The sequence below is a fragment of the Schistocerca serialis genome, chromosome 2 (genome assembly GCF_023864345.2).
Source record: "Schistocerca serialis cubense isolate TAMUIC-IGC-003099 chromosome 2, iqSchSeri2.2, whole genome shotgun sequence".
In the NCBI taxonomy this organism is placed as follows: domain Eukaryota; kingdom Metazoa; phylum Arthropoda; class Insecta; order Orthoptera; family Acrididae; genus Schistocerca; species Schistocerca serialis.
The window spans coordinates 54,551,572-54,575,032 of record NC_064639.1 but is presented as its reverse complement, the minus strand read 5'-3'; the positions used below and the strand labels follow the sequence as shown (position 1 = coordinate 54,575,032).

The 23,461-nt window shown below is 39.9% G+C and overlaps 1 protein-coding gene across 2 annotated transcripts in view; it reads left to right on the top strand.

The window, feature by feature from the left end:
• LOC126456755 (uncharacterized) overlaps positions 1 to 8,269 on the top strand; it is a 190,858-nt gene extending 182,589 nt beyond the window's left edge. For both annotated transcript variants that reach the window (XM_050092501.1, XM_050092502.1), the window contains 2 exons: positions 351 to 553; positions 5,451 to 8,269. In XM_050092501.1, coding sequence (XP_049948458.1) covers positions 351 to 553; positions 5,451 to 5,738 — 491 coding nt within the window. In that variant the 3' untranslated portion in view covers positions 5,739 to 8,269. The remainder of the gene's footprint in view (positions 1 to 350; positions 554 to 5,450) is intronic.
• The last annotated feature ends 15,192 nt before the right edge of the window (positions 8,270 to 23,461 follow it).

Sequence of the window (23,461 nt, the reverse complement as noted above, 5' to 3'; positions counted from 1 at the left end):
TTTTGGGGCGGAAGGGGGGGGGGAGGAGGGGGGGGCAGAATAAGTGAAGCCATCATATTCAAAGACTGCTTATTAGGTGTCTGCTTCCACAGTTCCTGTGTGTGTGCACATGTGTGTTTTACTGATTTAGGCTGTGGCCGAAAGCTGTTAATTGTGCTTGTCTACTACGTGACATATCTCTTTTTATGTTTAGTAATCTTCCTTTTCCTACATTGTTGATATTTCTACCAGGAGTTTTCACTGTTTAACTTAAGACACCATTAGATTCACTATTACGGGTGACTAGTTTAGTTTCATGTATTGCTATAGTGCTGTTATTGCTGATAATTGAGGTCTTTTGTTATTTTTAGAATCACATTCGATGCTGTACGGACTGTTTGTGTTCGTAATTGCGGTTTTCGTTGTAATTTACGTCATCACAATATTCTGTGCTGGGATTTTTGGTAGAAACTTCAGTGTCGGGAATAAGCACATCTCACTCGGAATGAAAGGCAGCGCTGAACCGCACACTGAGAGGATGCCGGCAGTACTGGAACCTGCTGCACAAAATCAGGTACGGCATAAAAGCTTTTTCTTCCACCTCCCTACCATTTGAGGTAGGTCAAATTGAGAAATTCTTGTTTATTAATAAGTAAAGCAACTTATTTCCTGCAGAAGAAATATGGGGGTGTACATAAAGTCCGGGAACAGTTTAGATTATTTATTGCACAAGAACCAAACATTGTACAGATATCATACGTATGTCATTTTGAAGAGAAACCCCGTAAGCTTTTTTTTTTCCTCCCTCCCCCACAGTGTAGTTTGGTAATTTGCCGATAGTCGGCGCTAGTCACAAACGCATTGAGTTCAGGTGCGGAGTGAGCTTTCTGTGTGTTGGAGTTTGACAAAAACAATTGTGCTACAGCTGTTAAAGGGATGTGTAGAACAAAGTCCGGTACAGAGCCACCAACAAGGAAGGCCATTTACTGCCTCTACCACGTGATGTAGCAGAGCTCCGGGAGAGAATACGGGAAGTGTCCGGGAGAGAATACGGGAAGTGACTGCCACAGTCGACGATACCATGTTGGGACGAGTATGGCAAGAATTCGATTATTGTATTGACATTTGCCAGGTCACTCACGGTTCACATATCGAATGTTTGTAAAAAAAAAAAAAGCTTTGAATTTCTGTTCAGAATGCGATATGTGTGACACCTGTACAATGTTTAGTTCTTGTCCAATAAATAATCGAAAGTGTTCCCGAACTTTATGTACACCGTGTATATACTTTGCATTTTCCAGTGCTTTAATACTAGTGTTAAATCTGACCTGGTGCAAATTTTATCAATGTCGGAGCAAAGTATTTATAAACAAGAGAAATATTTATGTGAAAAAGTAAACAATCAATTAAGTGTTAAAGTTGAGTATCTCCCTCATACCTCGACAGAAGCCTTTCTGCTAAAATGCAGCTCTCCACTTCGACGTTGTGTACCACACGAGGAGAGCTGAGTGGGTGGCAGCTTATTTCTAACAGAAATACTCCACATGACAAAAGCAGTGAAGCACCATCTCTGGTGTAGATTCGTTCACCAATTTGGTTGGGAAAGTCATCAGAAAGTCATCGTATCCTCTCCTGAGGTGAGGTGGTTGACAACTGTCATAACTGGTCCTAGATATCCTGAATACTGGTGCACAGGTGCAGCTAACACCTGAGCTGCTCCCAGGCATGTTCTACCAGGGACAGGTGTGGTGATCTCACTAGCTGTGAGGATAACACAGTTTGTGGAGGTGCGTGCCGTGTGTGGGTGTGCGTAGTCCTGTCGAAAAATGGCATCACAATACTGTCACGTCGGAGGTAACACGTGAGGACGTGGTACGTACTTGATGTATCTTTGTGCTGTCAGAGTTCCCTTAATCACTACAAACTGTGATCTAAAATCGTACCAGATTGCCCCCTTCACGATGAGGAGTAACACTATTATACCTCTCAGAAACATTGGAAGAATGTTACCTTTCACCAGGTGGTGGTGGTGGTGGTGGTGGTGGTGGTTACATTAAAGAATAGGATGATTTCAGGAGGGTATACATAGGCGATGACACATATCAGTACACGTCCGAAAACTGATTTGAGTGGCTCGAGGAAAAGCAAAAGTGATAGGGAACTAAATTTGAGTGAAAGTGAATTGTTTAAGGTAGTGCAGTTGTAGTGTATTATGAAGTATTAATATTTAACAGAATGCCAAAACGTAGTTCTTGCCAGTGGTAAACTGACAAAAGAAGGAAACTGAAAAAGATGAGGGGGAAGTGTGTTTATCTTCACAATAGAAGAAAATGAACAAATTCAGACAAAACTTAACAGATGAACAAGGAGATTAAATCAGAGAAGAAGCAGTTTTAGAGATACTGCTGAAAAAACAAGGTTACAAAGTGAACTCGGCTGTTACAGTAAATGAAATTCGTCAACTATTTCTGACAGCAATAAATACTCCACCACCTGGAGTGTTCCAGGTTGGCTTGAGCTGTGTGATGGTTTGTTATACTTCCTCACTCACCAAACACCAAAATAAGTTGCCACCTGAACACTCATGTTACATACAGTGAATTTTGCTTACTGAATACTCAGTCCCCATTAAGTATCTTTAATTGGGGTCCAGATTGTCTGTGCCCTGAATCAGTGTGCCTTCTTCCTTCGTCTTGGTTCACAGGCTGCAGATAAAGCTGCTGAAAATTCTTCTCATTCTTTCACTCTACTACTTAAATAAGAAGATATATGCAATTCACTGTCATTATCTTCAAAATTACAACTCCGTACATGATAAATGATCACAGCTACCAACTTGTATACTGTCTCCCTATACTACATACATAACGCATCTGATATTCACCGGCCGGAGTGGCTGTGCGGTTCTAGGCGCTATGGTCGCAGGTTCGAATCCTGTCTCAGCCGTGGATGTGTGTGATGTCCTTAGGTTAGTTAGGTTTAACTAGTTCTAAGTTCTAGGGGACTGATGACCTCTGAAGTTGAGTCCCATAGTGCTCAGAGCCAGATTTGGTATTCAAGTTGATAATTAACAATTACACTACATTTATTATCTTTGACATTTTATATTATTAGATTTCACGGAGCTCCTTGCTCCACACTGCCCCCTCCATGGAACTCCTATTTCCAACTCGCCAGGCAGGGCCATCTGACTGCTATCCACTTCAGTACAGTAACTGAATCATTAGCTCTGGTATCAGCACCTGTGATTTAAGACACCTCCGAACAGTGGGATGCTAATCACTTATCGACTACTGTCAGGAAAATTTACGCACGATACCTCTCATTCGAGAATTAGGATGTATCACTACACACCCACTGCATTTAATCTATCCTTTCCAAACACAGTTAGATACTTTTTAAAAATTTTGGCTGAATTTATTGCTAGCTGTAGCTCACTTTCCATACCTGGAATGACTTGAGATTCAGTGCTTTCTATTACCACTAGGAATTCTGGTTCTTTTCCAACACAGCTATGACAGTTTACAGTTACAATATTGATACCTACCCACTTCCCGTGTTTCCCCTGCACCCTTAGAAACTGAAGCTCTTCCTGCACTTTTGTGAGATCTTCTATCCTAAAAACTACCTAATCCCCTCCATTCAGCCCCTTCTACCCACTTCCTGCACGTAGTGGACTCCCGACGTATTTGGTTGAACCCGGAAACCCGCGACCCTACGATGCGAGTCGAGGAATCTGCCGCCTACGCGGTCGAAGAACTACCCGAGCCTCCAATTCGGACCCTTCGCTCGACACTCTAGGGGAGGACCACGGTCCGTTCTGTTCGCGGTGCTACAAATAGTGAGCTTCGTCACCATCTGGGAAGCAAAACTGGCAGTCTTTAATACTTCAGCTATCCGCCCGAAACTAGAATCGCTTCCTATCTAAAGCGATACGTTATGTTAGTACCGACATGAGACACCACCTGCAGTTAGCTACACCCCGTGCTCTTCACGGCATCTGGAATGACTCCTTCCCCTCCTTCATAGACGTATCCCTAAGAGGGCCTCATTTCGTGCCTAACATCAGAGTTGCCAACTACCAGTAATACCACCCTCTGCGACTTTGTCCGGCTCGGGGACTTCAAATGCAGACGGCGTGTGAACCTGCTGGTCAGACGAACCGGGGAGGCCCTCCGGTTGGGTCACTCGGAAAGTCATTCACTGCTAGCCGTACCTCGGAAAGACCTCCCGTTCGTCCACGGGTGAGGGATCGGTGTTAGTGTGGGCAGGCCGCAATCGGGGAGCACGTGTCTCGTGCCTGGTGTCCCTCGGATCTCTGCGTCTGCCACCCCCCCCCACCCCCCCCCCCCCCCACACACACACACACACACACACACACACACACACACACACACACACACACAGAGATGACTATTCGTTGGCAACAGTCTCGAACTGTGTGACTGAAGCCGACACTGTGAAGGGTCACCAGCTCAGCTCTCATCTGAACACAGCAGTCACACTTCCTACCTGTAGTAAAGACAGTCTGATAAATACAGACATGCACAAAGTATAGGAGTTGAAGCTAAAGAAAAGTGGTGAAATATAAGGTAAGTTACATTTGATGAGAAGCTGTGTCAACTCTGCTGCAGGTACGAGAGCTACCTCTCGACCGACACACCTGTGGGACAGCTCTGATGCTACTTCCGTGCTTAGACATTTCTGTGTGTATTCGCTCTGCAGGGAACTCTTCAGTCAAATTACAGAGCTGGTCTGATATTCCGTAGATTGACATTTTGTTCCTTAGACGACAGTGTGATCTGTGAAGAATCCCTTCAGGAAGTTGAAGAATGGGGCATCCACCTGAGCATCTCTCTTGTGGGTAGATGGAATGAGATTGGTTTTAAAAGGCTGTTGTTGGCGGAAACTGAGAGATTCCTGTGCAAAATATTTTTGGTTGTCCAGAAAGATGTTAATGTGCAAGCACAAAACCTGTTATGAAAGTCTAAAACAAAATCCCATTACCAATGTAGTCCTGTAATTGTATGCATCTTGCCTTTGTTGAGCGATTTCAGTTGTTTTGCTGTCGTGTCTATTGAAAGCTCTCATTTTGGTGTTTGTGATGATTGAAAGGAGGAACCGAATAGCTGTTTGAAAGTGCATATCCCAATAGTATATGATCCTTTAAGGGGACAGAAATTGAATTTTACTCTTGTATGGTATGTCCTCAATTTTGTTATCAGCTGAAAGTTGTTCAGTAAGTGCATTTGCATTATAACAGCAAATCAAGAAAAGGAACAGGGAATTTCAGTGCTTGCATTTTATATCATAACTACTCTTATTTCACTATGCATTGTTGAGCACTCTACATATTCATCATCACATCATTTGCAAAAGAAGAAATTTCAAACAAATTGCTGCTGATACTAATAAAAAACTAATTCTGCATCTTTATATTTTAGTTCATGATTATTCTATTCTTGTTGCAGGTGGTTGGAAAACCAAATACTGAAATAGCAGTCATTAACCGTGGACATTCTCCTCAACCAGTGATACAGATAATTCATAATTATCCCATTAAACATGTTGATGAGCCTGTTGTTGGAATTGATTGTCAAATTAAGCAAGCTGCTTCTGAGAAAAACATAAACAATAGTGAACTGAAATCGGTAGATTCTGTGGAAGAAGCTCACAAAATTTCTGACATAACACTAGGCAGTTCTAGTATAAAAGGTGAAACCTCAAAGACATGCGAGTCACAAGACAAAGAGAAGTAGTAAATTTTGTATAAAAATTTAAGTCTACCGTCCTGTATGTGTGGCTGTATTGTTACCCAAATGGTGTAGATCACCCTAAAACAGTCCAAAAGTGCCTCCACAAAAGCCACTGTCAACAGGGTGTTGCATTTCAGGCTAAAATTTCCGATACTTCAGAGTTGAAAGAACTTTCTGAAATGCATCAAATTGCGTTGGCCGACATTGTTATTGGTTCATGTCCGAAGCCTTTCAGTTTTAATTGTGGAGTTGAGGCATATCTTTGTGCTATGTAAGTTTTATAAGAAGTTTTTCACTAAATGAATCTGAGAAATTGTTGTATGCAATTTAACACAGAGTGCTAAAATTATTATTATTATAAGAAAGGTGTATTCACATTAGTACTTATTAACAAAATTGGAGGAAAGTCTGTCTGACGAGATACTTTTATTCCATAAATAAATGCATTGTCATCTATTATATCAGTTACAATTAAGCTTTTTAATGTTTTCTTTCATATTTATAAAATAAATTCAACTGCAATGTTTGAAATTTTTTACTTATCATATAGAAAGTTGTGTATTTTGTGTTCTTAATAGTATTGGAATCAGGTGCATTTCTTAATGATGTCACTTACGCCACTTGGTGTGCTCTTGGTGATTGTTAATCGTGGAAAATTTTTTACTATAAGCAGCTGTGATAATGGACACTGGAATGCAACAAATCGGATTAATATATAACACAGTCAGATGGTAGTATGTAAGTTTGTTATAACTTTTTAATTTGTTTACATGTATTTTTATTCACCTCACATGAAACTGTCTTGCATCAGAGGAGGAAACTAAGTGAGACAGGATTGCTGGCCAGTCCTTGCCTGTAGTAGATGAGATGTATAGTAAGAGGGCCACACTGTCTAGCTTTCAGAAGTTGTTTAGTTCCTTTGTAAAACACTAGTAAAGCACATGACAAAGGTAAGATCTCATTTCATATAAACACTGGCACTTCTCTCCCCCGTGTTTTTCATTTCATATTGAACTGATTTACTCATATTGCTTCCTGCAATCGGGGCATATTTCACTATGGAGAAATGAGCTAAATATGTTGAGTAACTCTTTCTCAAAGTGTGAAGAAATCAAATGATACATTCATGACGTATATAAATAATAATGGGTAACATGTATAAAAGTTCAAGATGACTTTCTCTGGTATTCACTGTTATTAGATTTGTACGAAGTTTTTCCAGAAGTGTTTCTGTACACATATTATTAAACACTGATTCCTTGCAATGGCTTATGTCCGAGGACACTGAACAATGATGTAAATTCATTGTAAGGCTATTGTGGTTTATCTCCTGCACTAGTAGCTCGTCCAAGTGAAATGAGCTCAGTTGTTTCACAGATTTAGAGGCCCAGCTACATGCCAGTACAAAAAGGAAATTTCTAAATTCAATCTGGTAGAGAAAAATGGTCCAAAGATGTGAAACTTCCTCCAATAATGCGAGGATTTGCTTTTTGTCTGCTCTGAAATGTGCACTAGGTACGGAGACTAACATTCTGTAGCTCTCTGAATCTTCAGAGCAAACAAAAACAACAAATCAAAATGCACTCTTTACTATAAACCTATAAACTGCATATACTGATGGTTTTCCCCATCTTTCTTGTTTTACACCAAGTAAATCTTATTTGCATTGTGATTGCACATCTTCCTGTAGTAAAAAATTGCTTTAATTTCCAAGGGCTCATTATAATAAAATCCACTTCCTACTGGCTTATTAGTCTTGTCTGACAAGTAATGAATTTTTTTTTTTTTTTCAGTGTTTACCATCATAGGCCCTCCCATACCCTCATGTTACTGCTGGCCCTATTTTAACAGACCATGCTCTCAGTATTCTTGCCTCCCCCGGCCAGTTAGACTGTTCCACTTCTTATTTCATTCTGTCTTCTCTCTACTGCTGCCCGGTTATATTATATCCTAAAGCAGGGAAAAATAAATGTGGGCAGGCAACCAACCATCTACAAATAAATGTATTCCACACAGGGGCATTTGGACTAACTTTCACTCCTTTCAGTGAACACACACACACACACACACACACACACACACACACACACACACACAAATGTGGATATGCAATCTTTTTAAATGTACCATCCACGAGCCACCTCCAGCCAGGAGAATGGTTTTGTTTGTTTCCACTTATCTCATTACAATAATCTTCCATACTTCAGAGAGATGACTGCTGAAACTCACCCTGCTCTGTAGGGGAAATGTTACTAAAATATTTGATTCCTGTTGTTTTCTCTGTGTGTTCGAGGCATGTTTTTCGGGTGCCTTAGCACCCAAAAACAAACCAGTTTATAAAAAATGTTAAGTGTTTAAACAATAAAAATTTTTCATTTGGCACATTGATTGTGACTTTTTGCTTTTATTGCAAATACTATGACAAAATATTGTTACAAATTAATGTATAAATTGTAAATAACTGAAATTGCATCACCGATTTGAAATGTATGCCTTTTGTGTTATTTTTTGTACAATAAATTTGTTTACATTACTCTGACCTCGTTTCATTTACGGCATGTCATTCTCAGTGAATCTTTTTATACTTGCCTGTGATTGGAAGGCATCCAGATTTGAAAAGATATGGCTCAGAAATTGGTATTTGGCAATGTTACAGAGAATACAACTGTGTTCAGTGTCACGAAGTGTGAAGTGTTCAATAATTGGATACTACCAGTGTGCCTGCTCCATTACTTTCGGAAATCTAGAAATGTACATCTATGTACGCACTCTACAAGCAACCGTACAGTGCGTGGTGGAGAGTATCTTGTTCCAATACTCGCCATTTCCTTCCTGAGTTCCACTCACAAGTAGTGAGGGAAAAATGACTATCTATACACCTTCGTATGAGCCCTAATTTCTCATATCTTATCTTTGTGGTCCTTACCCGAAATGTATGTTGCTGGCATTACAATCATTCTGCACTAAACTTTCTCAGTAGTGTCCCTCAAAAAGAATGTTGTATGCCCCCCCCCCCCCCCCCCCCCCCCTTCCAGGTTCCGTTATTAAGAGGATTACAGAAGATTTACTGAGAATGGGGAAGCCAAGATATTGTTAACAGACGGTGCATCATACTTTGTAAGCAATAGATGTAAGGAATTCACTAACACAAACAAGAAAAAAACATATTAGTATCCAGATTTAACCCTGAGGGAACCCGAAAGAAAGGATATTCGGAGAATTTAACAGGTTTATATGCACCTATACACCGCAAAAGCACACATGGTTTGAGTTCGTCTCACCATTGCAACAAATCATTATCGACTTACAACACACTTCATCCAGTTTTACGCCTGTTGAACTGATGTTTGAAAGGAGAGAAGTTGGTGAATAGGAATAATCATTGCCCAAGATTCCAATGGGAGAGATGTCACTTGAAGTAAAAGTCCATCAGGTTTGCTTAATTTGGAGGAAAAGGGAACAGGAAAAAGTCGTATGACAAAAGATTAGCATGCACTGCAAAATTTCAAGTAGACAAGAGGTATTACTACAAAAGCACACTATAAGTATGAAACAGGGGAAGCACAATAATAAATGACAGCTTTTGTACACTGGGCTATTTGTAGTTACTAAAATCCCACATACAGGTGCATATAGATTAGCTTACCCTGATTGTGGGAAGGGACTTTATACATACAAGGATCTAACAGAATTATACACTAAAAGGAATGGACAAAGGTCAAACCTTGCTTGAAGTAGATAAGATTTACTTTGATTCCAATTGGTCCATAGTGAGGAGGTCCTCCAAGATGTAGAACATGTCAGAAAAACAATAATACATGGCAAATATTTACAACTGAAACAAATAAGCTACTGTGCCTTCCACGGTCCCAAGTGGAATGATCGTCATTTTTTAAAATTAACACACTACACTACATGAAATAATCATTTTACAAACAATCATTTACTAAGATCGCATTAATGCACTAAATTAAAAACAAGTTTTATTTATTTATAAGGCAATAAACATATAACAGAAGTACTATATATATATATATATATAAAAAAACAAAGATGATTTGACTTACCAGATGAAAGTGCTGGCAGGTCGACAGACACACAAACATACACACAAAATTCAAGCTTTCGCAACAAACTGTTGCCTCATCAGGAAAGAGGGAAGGAGAAGGAAAGACGAAAGGAAGTGGGTTTTAAGGGAGAGGGTAAGGAATCATTCCAATCCCGGGAGCGGACTCAGGGGGAAAAAAGGACGGGTATACACTCGCGCTCGCGCAAACAACACACACACACACACACACACACACACACACACACACACACACACACACACATATTTCAAATGTGTGTGTGTGTGTGTGTGTGTGTGTGTGTGTGTGTGTGTGTGTGTGTGTGTGTGTGTGCGTGTGCGCTGCTTGTGTCTGTATGTGTGGATGGATATGTGCGTGTGTGTGAGTGTATACCTGTCCTTTTTTTCCCCTAAGGTAAGTCTTTCCGCTCCCGGGATTGGAATGACTCCTTACCCTCTCCCTTAAAACCCACTTCCTTTCGTCTTCCCCTCTCCTTCCCTCTTTCCTGATGAGGCAACAGTTTGTTGCGAAAGCTTGAATTTTGTGTGTATGTTTGTGTTTGTTTGTGTGTCTATCGACCTACCAGTGCTTTTGTTCGGTAAGTCACCTCATCTTTGTTTTTATATATATATATATATATATATATATATATATATATATATATATATATATATATATATATATATAGGGGGGAAACATTCCACGTGGGAAAAATATATCTAAAAACAAAGACGATGAGACTTACCAAACTAAAGCGCTGGCAGGTCGATAGACACACAAACATACACACAAAATTCAAGCTTTTGCTACAAACGGTTGCTTCATCAGGAAAGAGGGAAGGAGAGGGAAAGACGAAAGGATGTGGGTTTTAAGGGAGAGGGTAAGGAGTCATTCCAATCCCGGGAGCGGTAAGACGTACCTTAAGGGGAAAAAAGGGCAGGTATACACTCGCACACACATCCATCCGCACATACGAGGTGCGGCTAGAAAAAAAACCGGACTGATGCTGGAAAAAACATTTATTTATAATTATTTACAATTTCATGTTATCTTCTTCAATGTACTCTCCTCCTCGGTCTCTACACCACTCCATACGAATTTTCCACTGTTCATAGCAATGCTGCAGATCATTTTCGGTAAGTCCATACATTACTTCCGTCGCTTTTTCTTTTACTGCTTCAACAGTCTCAAATCTAGTTCCTTTCAAAGCTGACTTGACTTTAGGGAAAAGAAAAAAGTCACAGGGGGCCAAATCAGGTGAGTAGGGTGGACGATCTAAGATGGTAATGTTGTGTTTTGCCAAAAACGTCTTCACTGACAACGCACTGTGAGCTGGGGCATTGTCTTGGTGAAGGATCCATGACTTTTTTCTCTACAAATCGTTCCGTTTTCTCCGTACTCGCTCACGTAGGGTAGCCAGGACGCTAATGTAGTAATGCTGATTCACTATTTGTCCCTCTGGTACCCAATCAATGTGCACAATCCCTTTGATGTCAAAAAAAAACAATCATCATTGCCCTGAATTTCGGTTTTGACGTTCGTGCTTTTTTTTGTCGTGGAGAACCAGGAGTTTTCCAATGCATCGATTGGCGTTTAGTTTCGGGATCGTAAGTAAAAAACCACGATTCATCGCAAGTAATAACATTTTGTAAGAAGTTGCGATCACTTTCAATGTTTTCCAGGATGTCAGAACAAATCATTCTTCGGCGTTCCTTCTGTTCAATTGTGAGACACTTTGGAACCATTTTTGAACACACTTTGTTCATGTTGAAACTTTCATGAAGAATCTGACTAACACTTTCCTTGTCAACTCCTGTTAACTCAGACACTGCTCTGATTGTTAAACAGCGATCTTGTCGAACAAGTTTACCAATTTTTTCAATGTTTGCATCAGTTTTTGCTGACAATGGTCTGCCAGTGCGAGTGTCATCACTGGTGTCTTCGCGGCCATCTTTAAATCGTTTAAACCACTCAAACACTTGTGTTCGCGATAAACAATCATCGCCGTACACTTGTTGTAACATTACAAACGTTTCACTTGCAGATTTTCCTAGTTTGAAACAAAATTTGATGTTAACACGCTGTTCTTTCTGTACACTCAACATTTTCCGACGCACAGACAAAACGTCAACTACTTAAAACAGACGCCACGGGCAGACTGAGTGCAGGAGGCAGATGAAACTCGAGCAGTAGGCAGAGCGAGAGTCAAGTGACAGGCCACGCAACTTTCAGCCTTATTGCATTCGTTTTATTGTTTCACCAGTACTAGTCCGGTTTTTTTTCTAGCCACACTTCGTACACAGACACAAGCAGACATTTTGTACTGTGGTGCCTGTTGTGCTTACAGTTGATATATATGAAAATGTCTGCTTGTGTGTGTGTGTGTGTGTGTGTGTGTGTGTGTGTGTGTGTGTGTGTGTGTGTGTGTGCGTGCGCGCGAGCGTGCGCGCGAGCGTGCGCGCGAGCGTGCGCGCGAGCGTGCGCGCGAGCGTGCGCGCGAGCGTGCGCGCGAGCGCGAGCGTGCGGCCTGTCACTTGACTCTCGCTCTGCCTACTGCTCGAGTTTCATCTGCCTCCTGCACTCAGTCTGCCCGTGGCGTCTGTTTTAAGTAGTTGACGTTTTGTCTGTGCGTCGGAAAATGTTGAGTGTACAGAAAGAACAGCGTGTTAACATCAAATTTTGTTTCAAACTAGGAAAATCTGCGGGTGAAACGTTTGTAATGTTACAACAAGTGTATACCTGTCCTTTTTTCCCCCTAAGGTAAGTCTTTCCGCTCCTGGGATTGGAATGACTCTTTACCCTCTCCCTTAAAACCCACATCCTTTCATCTTTCCCTCTCCTTCCCTCTTTCCTGATGAAGCAGCCGTTTGTTGCGAAAGCTTGAATTTTGTGTGTATGTTTGTGTGTCTATCGACCTGCCAGCACTTTCGTTTGGTAAGTCACATCATCTTTGTTTGTATATATCTACATCTACATTGATACTCCGCAAGCCACCCAACGGTGTGTGGCGGAGGGCACTTTACGTGCCACTGTCATTACCTCCCTTTCCTGTTCCAGTCGCGTATGGTTCGCGGGAAGGACGACTGTCTGAAAGCCTCCGTGCGCGCTCTAATCTCTCTAATTTTACATTCGTGATCTCCTCAGGAAGTATAAGTAGGGGGAAGCAATATATTCGATACCTCATCCAGAAACGCACCCTCTCGAAACCTGGCGAGCAAGCTACACCGCGATGCAGAGCGCCTCTCTTGCAGAGTCTGCCACTTGAGTTTATTAAACATCTCCGTAACGCTATCACGGTTACCAAATAACCCAGTGACGAAACGCGCCGCTCTTCTTTGGATCTTCTCTATCTCCTCCGTCAACCCGACCTGGTACGGATCCCACACTGATGAGCAATACTCAAGTATAGGTCGAACGAGTGTTTTGTAAGCCACCTCCTTTGTTGATGGACTACATTTTCTAAGCACTCTCCCAATGAATCTCAACCTGGTACCCGCCTTACCAACAATTAGTTTTATATGATCATTCCACTTCAAATCGTTCCGTACGCATACTCCCAGATATTTTACAGAAGTAACTGCTACCAGTGTTTGTTCCGCTATCATATAATCATACAATAAAGGATCCTTCTTTCTATGTATTCGCAATACATTACATTTGTCTATGTTAAGGGTCAGTTGCCACTCCCTGCACCAAGTGCCTATCCGCTGCAGATCTTCCTGTATTTCGCTACAATTTTCTAATGCAGCAACTTCTCTGTATACTACAGCATCATCCGCGAAAAGCCGCATGGAACTTCCGACACTATCTACTAAGTCATTTATATATATTGTGAAAAGCAATGGTCCCATAACACTCCCCTGTGGCACGCCAGAGGTTACTTTAACGTCTGTAGACGTCTCTCCATTGATAACAACATGCTGTGTTCTGTTTGCTAAAAACTCTTCAATCCAGCCACACAGCTGGTCTGATATTCCGTAGGCTCTTACTTTGTTTATCAGGCGACAGTGCGGAACTGTATCGCACGCCTTCCGGAAGTCAAGAAAAATAGCATCTACCTGGGAGCCTGTATCTAATATTTTCTGGGTCTCATGAACAAATAAGGCGAGTTGGGTCTCACACGATCGCTGTTTCCGGAATCCATGTTGATTCCTACATAGTAGATTCTGGGTTTCCAGAAATGACATGATACGCGAGCAAAAAACATGTTCTAAAATTCTACAAGAGATCGCCGTAAGAGATATAGGTCTACAGTTTTGCGCATCTGCTCGACGTCCCTTCTTGAAGACTGGGACTATCTGTGCTCTTTTCCAATCATTTGGAACACACACAATGAATATATTAAGTCACTGAAATGGTGCAGAAGTTAGAATGTACTATTCTTCTTCTTCTTATTATTATTATTATTTCTTTCTTGTCTCAGACGTTATGTCTGGTTAAAAATGGAAGGTGACGCGGACCTTGATCTAGCGTGACTTCCTTTTAACTGTACGGTATATGTTACATTGCTTTTAGGAACTTTCGGGTAATTGGACAAGTGTCAATAATTACAGATTTCTGTAGTTGTATATATAAGTTTGGATGTAGCTGTATTGCATTGATGCACTGGTGGATATTGTGTGGTATGACTCCTGTAGTTGATAGTATAATTGGTATGATGTCAAATTTATCCTGATGCCACATGTCCTTGACTTCCTCAGCCAGTTGGATGTATTTTTCAATTTTTTTCTCCTGTTTTCTTTTGTATATTTGTTGTATTGGGTATGGATATTTCGATTAGTTGTGTTAATTTCTTCTTTTTATTGGTGAGTATGATGTCAGGTTTGTTATGTGGTGTTGTTTTATCTGTTATAAAGGTTCTGTTCCAGTATAATATGTATTCATCGTTCTCCAGTACATTTTGTGGTGCATACTTGTATGTGGGAACATGTTGTTTTATAAGTTTATGTTGTAAGGCAAGCTGTTGATGTATTATTTTTGCTATATTGTCATGTCTTCTGGGGTATTCTGTGTTTGCTAGTATTGTACATCCACTTGTGATGTGATCTACTGCTTCTATTTGTTGTTTGCAAAGTCTGCATTTATCTGTTGTGGTATTGGGATCTTTAATAATATGCTTGCTGTAATATCTGGTGTTTATTGTTTGATCCTGTGTTACAATCATGAATCCTTCCATCTCACTGTATATATTGCCTTTTCTTAGCCATGTGTTGGATGCATCTTGATCGATGTGTGGCTGTGTTAGATGATACGGATGCTTGCCATGTAGTGTTTTCTTTTCCCAATTTACTTTCTTCATCTGTTGGTGTTATGTGATCTAAAGGGTTGTAGAAGTGGTTATGAAATAGCAGTGGTGTAGCCGATGTATTTGTATGAGTGATTGCTTTGTGTATTTTGCTAGTTTCTGCTCGTTCTATAAAGAATTTTCTTAAATTGTCTACCTGTCCACAATGTAGGTTTTTTATGTCGATAAATCCCCTTCCTCCTTCCTTTCTGCTTAATGTGAATCTTTCAGTTGCTGAATGTATGTGATGTATTATATATTTGTGGCATTGTGATCGTGTAAGTGTATTGAGTGCTTCTAGGTCTGTGTTACTTCATTTCACTACTCCAAATTTGTTTGGATATTAAGTGTGGTTTTCCAATTTTTCATTACTATGTTTAGGAACTGTATCAATTTAGGATCTACTTTGTATATTTCCAATATTTGTAGTAACCATGAGTGGGGTACACTATCAAAAGCTTTTTGGTAATCAATGTGTGCATAGTGTAGCGACCTTTGTTTAGTTTTAGCTTGATATGTCACCTCTGCATCTATTATCAGTTGCTCTTTACATCCTCGTGCTCCTTTGCAACAGCCTTTTCGTCCTTCATTTATAATTTTGTTCTGTGTTGTATGTGTCATTAATTACTGTGTAATGACTGAAGTTAATATTTTGTACATTGTTGGTAGTCATGTTATGGGGCGATATTTAGCTGGGTTTGCTGTGTCTGCTTGATCTTTAGGTTTCAGGTAAGTTATTCCATGTGTAAGTGTATCAGGGACTGCGTATGGGTCTGCAATGTAACTGTTAAATAATTTAGTTAGATGTGAATGTGTTGAGGTGAATTTATTTAGCCAGAAATTTGCTATTTTATCTTTTCCAGGGGCTTTCCAATTGTGCGTAGAATTAATTTCTCGGGTGACTTCATGTTGCAAAATTATCACTTCAGGCATTTGTGGTATTGTATGTGTCTGTTTCTGCTTGTATCCACTGTGCATGTCTGTTATGGTGTACCGGATTTGACCATATGTTGCTCCAGAAGTGTTCCATGTCTGTGGATTGTCTATTTTAATGTGTGTCTTATCTGTTGTCTGGTAAAATTTATTTTGTTTTGTATTGAATGTTTGGTTTTGTTTCCTTCTGTTTTCACTTCTTTTGTATCTTCTAAGTCGTTTGGCCAATGGTTGTAATTCCTGTTTCTTTTCATCTAATTGCTCTATCGCTTCTTGTTGAGAGATTTTATGTAACCTTTTTCGTTTTTTGTCTGATATTTCATTTCTTATAAATTGTGTTAGCTGTCCGATGTCTTTTCTCAGTTTTTCTGTTCTGATCTGTAGCCTGTGTTGCCATGCTGGTTTTGTGGGTTTCTTCTGTGTGTTGGTCAGTTCTGTTCTCTATTTAGTGTAGTGAGTGCTCCTATATAAACCAGTAGTTGTAACTCTTCCATAGTTGTTTTTTCATTTATTTTGTTGTGTATGATTGTGTTGATAGTTTTTATTGTTGTTTCGACCTGTGGGTTATTTGGCGGTCTATGCAAGAATGGTCTAATGTCTGTATTTGTGTCTTTGGGTATTCTATATACATCAGCTGAAATTTTTCTTCTATATCTAACATGTGTGTCACTTCGTCTTCTATTTGTGCTTGTTCTGGTGGCTGTCTTAAGATTTCGTTTTCCTTTGACTGTTTAATTGATGCGTGTTGTTCTTTGTTTGTTTGCTCTGGGATGTTTGAGTCCATTACTGTATTTTCTTCTTCTTCTTCTGATTGCACATTATTTTGTTCCAGTATTTGTTGTACTTGTTGTTTGATGTTTTCTAATTCTGACTGGGGTATCCTGTTATTTTTGATTATTACACAGATCTGATCAGCTAGTCGTTCTGTTAAAAATTTTAATTCTGGGTATCTGGTAATGTTGTGTATACTTGTGATCTGTATCCAGTTGTGTTGGTTCCTAGATTTGTTGCTTGGTAATAACAGAACATGAGGTGTCGATTAACTTCATCTGACCATCTCATCCTCTGTCTTTGTTTTCCTTCTAGGGTGGTTGCAGGAAGCATATCCTGCAAAACACCTCTATTTGGATTTGAATCATTTTCCAGTTGGCTAGCAGTGTCGTTACCATTGTGAGTGCGCATAGGGTTCAAGCGTCGTCCCCAACCATGACGGCGCTTGTCCGAGGCTTCTTTAGATCTGTCCTGAACCAACTAATCACACTAAAAGGGGGGTTAGCCCTATTAGTGGTTTGTTCTTTTCGTCGCCTTTTACGACTGGCAGAACATACCGGAGGCCTATTCTTTTCCCGGACCTCCACGGGAATTATTATTATCATTATTATTATTATTATTATTATAGTGTTTTGCCCTTAAAGGGTGCAGTTGGACTAAACTACATGGCCAATTGAGTTTGTTGCCTTCCTTGCTCCCCGAACTTCCCTCATTCGCTTGCTGTGTTTCTGTTTCTGGTCCCGTGCCCATGCTTCTTGTTAGCTTCATCTTGGTTGCCCATGTTTCTTTCATCTTCTGGCTGCGATCTTGTTTGCATTCTTCGGTCCATTTTACACCTGTTCATTTGTCACAGTGTATCTCATGTAGTTTACTTTTCTTGATGATGTTTCTGAATTTTATTGTTGTTTATTGTGTCTGGTGTGATGTTGAGTTGGTTCAGCTCGTTTTTTACTTCTGCCACCCTTTTGTTGTTGCTAGTGGTTACCCAGTCAAAGATCTGTTTGGTCAGTCAGTGTGATGGCATTCTGTATAGGTGTCCATAGAATTGTAGTCTGCATTTTCTAATATTTTCTGTGATTGTCTCCGTAAGTTTGTATACTTCCTCTGTAGGTTTTTTGATCCATATTCCACTGCTGTTATTTTCTTAAGTAGTTTCTGTTCTACTTTTTCTAGTTGTCTCATACGTGTATTCCCTAGTATTAGAGTGGTGTGCTGCATACAGTGCTTCAGGTACCGTGTCGTAGTGACGTAATTTGCCTTTTTGTGAGATAGACTTCTTGTTGTAATGATTCCACATTTCTTTGTATGCCTTGTCCAGTTTAAATTTTCTTTCTTCGTTTGAGTCTCTGTTACATCCGCTCATTTGTTGTTTTTCACCGAGGTACTTGAAGTTTGCCGTTTTGTGAATCATGTCGAACTTTGTGTTCAGGGTTGAGAGTTTCTTTGTGCTCATAAAATGTGTCTTTTCGTAAGAGATCTGTAGTCCAGTTCTGGAAGTGATTTCGTGTAGTTTTTCAATAGCTTCTTTTATATCTTTCGTGACAATCGCCAGATCATCTGCAAAGCCAGGAATTTAATCTGTAGGTTTCCAAGGTTATCCCCTGTTGTGATATTTTCCATTCGTTTATTACCTTATCTAACACTAGATTGAAAAGGAGAGGTGAGAGGCTATCGCCATGTCGGACACCTATGCGCATTTCAAAGGGCTCTGATAGTTCCCCTCAGAACTTTATTTTGGAGGTCGTGTTGGTCAAGGTTTGCTCTAGGATAGTCCGTGTTTTGTTGTCTACTTTGTATTCAGCTAGAATTTTAAAGAGAGTTTTCAGTCGATAGAGTCATATATCTTTTTGAAGCCAACGAAGTTAATGATCAGGTTCTGTCTGTGTTATAAAATCATTTTAGGGTTCCAAATTTCTTCCGCACAAGACCACCCTTTACGGAAGCCTTCCCCAATCAAGTGGTTGGTATGGCATTCTAGTCTGTTCAGTAAAGCTTTAGAGAGGATCTTGTATGTGACCGGTAATAGTTGTTCGGGTCAGTCTTGTCACCTTTTTTGTGTAGTGGGTGTATCATGGCAGTTTTCCAGTCGTCAGGAATTTTCATGGTCTCCCAGATATCTTCCAAGATCCTGTGGATGTCTTTGGTGAGTTCAGGGTCTTGTAACTTCCAGATTTCCGCGATGACGCAGTCTTCTCCTGGTGCTCTACGATTCTTGAGTGACTTAATTATTTCTTTAACTTCTTGTAGAGTTGGAGGTTCACTATCTGGATTGTACGTACTCGTTTCTGTCATCAGTTCTTCCACATGGGTGTCCATGTTGAGGAGTTTTTCAAAGTACTTTGCCAGAATGTCACAATTGTTTTTGGTATTGGTTTCTAGGGTTCCATCCGGTCTTCTGAGGCACAAGTTGGGTGGTTGGTATCCAGTCATATTTTCTCTGAACGTTCTGTAGAAGTTTCTTGTATTGTTCTTTGTGAAGTCCGATTCGACCTCCATCAGTCACCGTTTATCATACTGTTGTTTTTCACTGCGAATGATTTTCCTTGATTGTTTATGGCTACTAAATTTTTTCCATACACTGACTCGGTCAATAGCTTGGTCAGATGTGTGGTTCCACCGACAGTGTTTCCTTGTGTGTGGTGCTTGTGCTAGTTCTTCCTGAAAGTTGTGTCCAGTCTGTCGTTTTCTCCCTTTTAATTTAGTCTAATATTTGTGTCTGGTTTAAAGTAAGGTTTTCTGGATCTGGCCCAATAATTTTGTTCTCCGGAGCTTTTTCTTGGGCAAAAGACAAATCCTGATCTGTAATAGGTGGTGTCTAAGTCGAAGTAGCCTTTACGTGTGTCTATGTTCAAAATTTCTTTTTGTGAGTCTTTCTGAACTATGGACTGGTCGATTTGTAGTTCTTGCTTTCCACTGGGGAATTTCCATGTGTAAGTTTCCGTGTTGGTTTCTTGAATTTTGTTGACATAACATCGAGGTCATGGATTTTCCAAAAGTCTATCAGGTGTTTTCCATTTTTGTTCATGTCCTTGTGTGGAGTATATTTTCCTGTGGTACGTATGTATTCCTTTTCTTTTCCAAGTTTAATGTTGAAGTCTCCCAGTATTATTTTGACTCTATGTGCAGGAATATTCCTGAAAGTTTCTTCCATTGTCATTCAAAAGTCATCAGTCTGGGTTTTTCCTGTTGTAGTCATTAGTCGATGCATGTACATTGATTATTGTGTAGGATTTGTTGGTTGATTTCACTGTGATGGTGCTGATTCTTTCGTTTGGTGACGAAAAGTCGATTATGCTGTCCGTGATGGACCTGTGTACTGCAAATCCTGTGCCAAAAAGCCGTAGGTTTTTCGGTTGTCTTGATGGTTTTCCTTTTGTATTTCTTAAGTTCTCTGTGTTGAAATGGTCTTTGTTTGTGACTTGTTTCATCTTTCCTGTCTTCATCAGTATGTTCACGTTGAGTGTGCCGATGTAGTGTTTGCATATGGTCTTAAGGGAGTTTGAGAATCTCCGATTCTTCTCACGATGTCTGTGAGCACCGGAATCCGATGCTCACGACAATCCCAGTCTACTGACTGGGGACCGGTGTAATGAGATTTTTCTCATTGTACCATCATGATGTTTAGTAGTTGGATATATGGCATGCTGCCGTTGCAACCTGACTTTCCAGATCAGGAGGTTGGTTGAGCCCGCCACTGACATGTGGAACAGACGCCTTTTGTAGCCGCCCACTGTGGAAACACACTACTAGTAGTTTTTGTCCGCCCCGAGTAATTTATTTCCTCGGTACCACCTATATCTAGGAGGCATTCCCTGATATGCCACCTGGGGAGGCACTTGGCTGCAGGTCTACTAACCCATCCCGAATGGTTGTTGGCTGATTTCACGGTGATGGTGCTGATTCTTCCGTTTGGTGATGAAAAGTCGATTACACTGTCCTTTTTCAGTTGTCTCGATGGTTTTCCTTTGTATATTCTAAAGTTCTCCGTGTTGAAATGGTCTTCATCAATGGAGGAGGAGGAGTTGGCCACCAATAAATCCTTTACGCTTCTCTTAAACTGAATTTCATTGGTTAAGCTTTTTATGGTTGCTGGCAAGTTATTGAAAATGTGTGTTCCTGAATAATGCACACCTTTTTGTACAAGAGTAAGTGACTTTAAATCCTTGTGCAGATTATTCTTATTTCTAGCATTGATTCCATGAACTGAGCTGTTGCCTTGAAAAAGTGATATTTTTAATGACAAATTTCATTAAGGAATAAATATATTGGGAATCAGTAATTAGTATCCCTAGTTCCCTAAACAGGCTTCTCCAGTATATTCTTGAGTTTACATCACATATACCTCTTATTGCACGTTTTGGTGCCCAGCAAACTTTAGCTTGGCTTGATGAATTACCCCCAAAAATAACCCCATATGACATTATATAGTATAAGTCAGCATAGTATGCCAGCTTTTTCATTTTCATATCCCCTATGTCTGACAGAATTCGCATAGCAAATAGAGATTTGTTTAGACGCTTCAGCAGTTCTGTGGTGTGCTCCTCCCAGTTGAATTTATTATCAAGCAGTAATCCCAAGAATTTAACACTGTCCATATATTCTATATGTTTGTCACATATGTTAGGCATATACTCGTGGGGCACCCCTTACAAGTTCTGAACTTCTTGTACTGTGACTTTTCAAAGTTTGGTGACAAAGAATTGGCTAAGAACCAGTGATTAATGTCTACAAATATTTTATTAGCAGATCTTTCTAAGACTATACTTGATTTGTTATTTATTGCAATGTTTGTATCGTCGGCAAACAAAACAAACTTGGCATCTGTTACTGATGAAAGGTCATTGATATACACAAAAAAAGTAAGGTCCCTAAGATAGAACCTTGTGGGACCCCACATGTAATTAGTTACCAGTTGGATGATGCCAGATTGCTTAATACATGTCTCTTTCCTAATATCCTTTGCTTACTGCCAGAGATTTAAGATCTGAACCATTTTGCAGCATTTCCTGCTACACCATAATATTCTAATTTACTTAAGAGGATATTGTGATTTACACAGTCAAATGCCTTTTAACAGATGGCTCTGAGCACTATGGGACTCAACTTCTGAGGTCATTAGTCCCCTAGAACTTAGAATTAGTTAAACCTAACTAACCTAAGGACATCACGCACATCCATGCCCGAGGCAGGATTTGAACCTGCGACCGTAGTGGTCTTGCGGTCCCAGACTGCAGCACCTAGAACCGCACGGCCAGTTCGGCTGGCTGCCTTTGATAGATAGAAAATATACCAGTTGCCTGCAATTTTTTGTCTAATGAATTAAGTACATTTTCACTGTAAGTGTAGATAGCCTGCTAAATATCAGAACCCTTTACAAATCCGAAATGCGACTTTGACACTGTTATTTGTGATTAGATGGTTATAAAGCCGATTGTAAATTTGAGAATGCTGGCAAAAGTGAAATTGGACAGAAATTTGATGCTATTTCTTTATCTCCCTTCTTAAACAGTGGCTTAACTTCAGCATATTTCAACCATTCAGGAAATATTCCACTGATAAACAACTGGTTACACAGGTAGCTTAATGTTTTACCTAACTCAGAATCACATTCCTTAATTAGCTTTCTTGATATTTCATCATACCCACTAGATGTTTTTGATTTTAAAGATTTTATGATGGACATTACTTCTGCTGGGGTAGTGTGGGCCAAATTCATATTATGGAAGTTATTTGAAATGTCCGGTCCGAGGTATTCCATAGCAGCATCTACAGAACCTGAGAAACCCATCTTTTCGGTAACAGTTATAAAATGTTTGTTAAGAAGTACTGCAACACTATACACCTCTGCCACCAATGTATCAGTTACTCTTAATGCTATTTGTCCCTCTTTATTTCTGGTTCTACCAGTCTCGTTCTTCACTATATCCCATAGTGTCTTTATTTTGCTATATGATATGACTATCTTTTTCTTGTAATATATTTGCTTTGATGTCAGTATTACAGCCATTAATATTTTGCAGTATTTCTTGTAACGTGCTATAGCATCAATATCAGAACTGTTTCGGATTGACAGATACAGTTTTCTTTTTGTTTTGCAAGATACCTCTATATTGCTTGAGTAATCCGTGGCTTCTTTGTAGACTTTGCTCTAACCTTGGTTCGTTTTGGGGGAAAACAGTGTTCAAATAAGGTAAGCACTTTTCATTCATCCCATGAGCACTGTAAACATCACTCTAGTGAATGTCTCTGAGGTGTCATAAAATAATCAATTTTTGGCTTATTGATTACCCTCTTGAGTTCAGATATAACAATTTTAAATCCTGTTCACTATTAACATTTAACAGAAGAAACTGCATGTCATGGTCTGAGAGGCCATTGACTATTGGTTTTGTAATATAATTTTGTTCATTGGACTTTTTCTATAAAGATATTATCAATGGCTGTTTGAGAGCAATTGGCTACCCAAGTGGGGAACTTTACAGTGAGAATTAAGTTGAATGATTGTGTTACTAACTCAAATAAGTTATTATTGGGAGAGTCTTTAAGAAAATCAACATTGAAGTCACCAGCAACACCTATTTCTTTGTTTTTGGTTGTTAAAAGGGCCAGTACAGCTTCAAGGTGGTTTATGAACAGATAAAAGTTACCTGCAGGTGCTTGATATACACTTA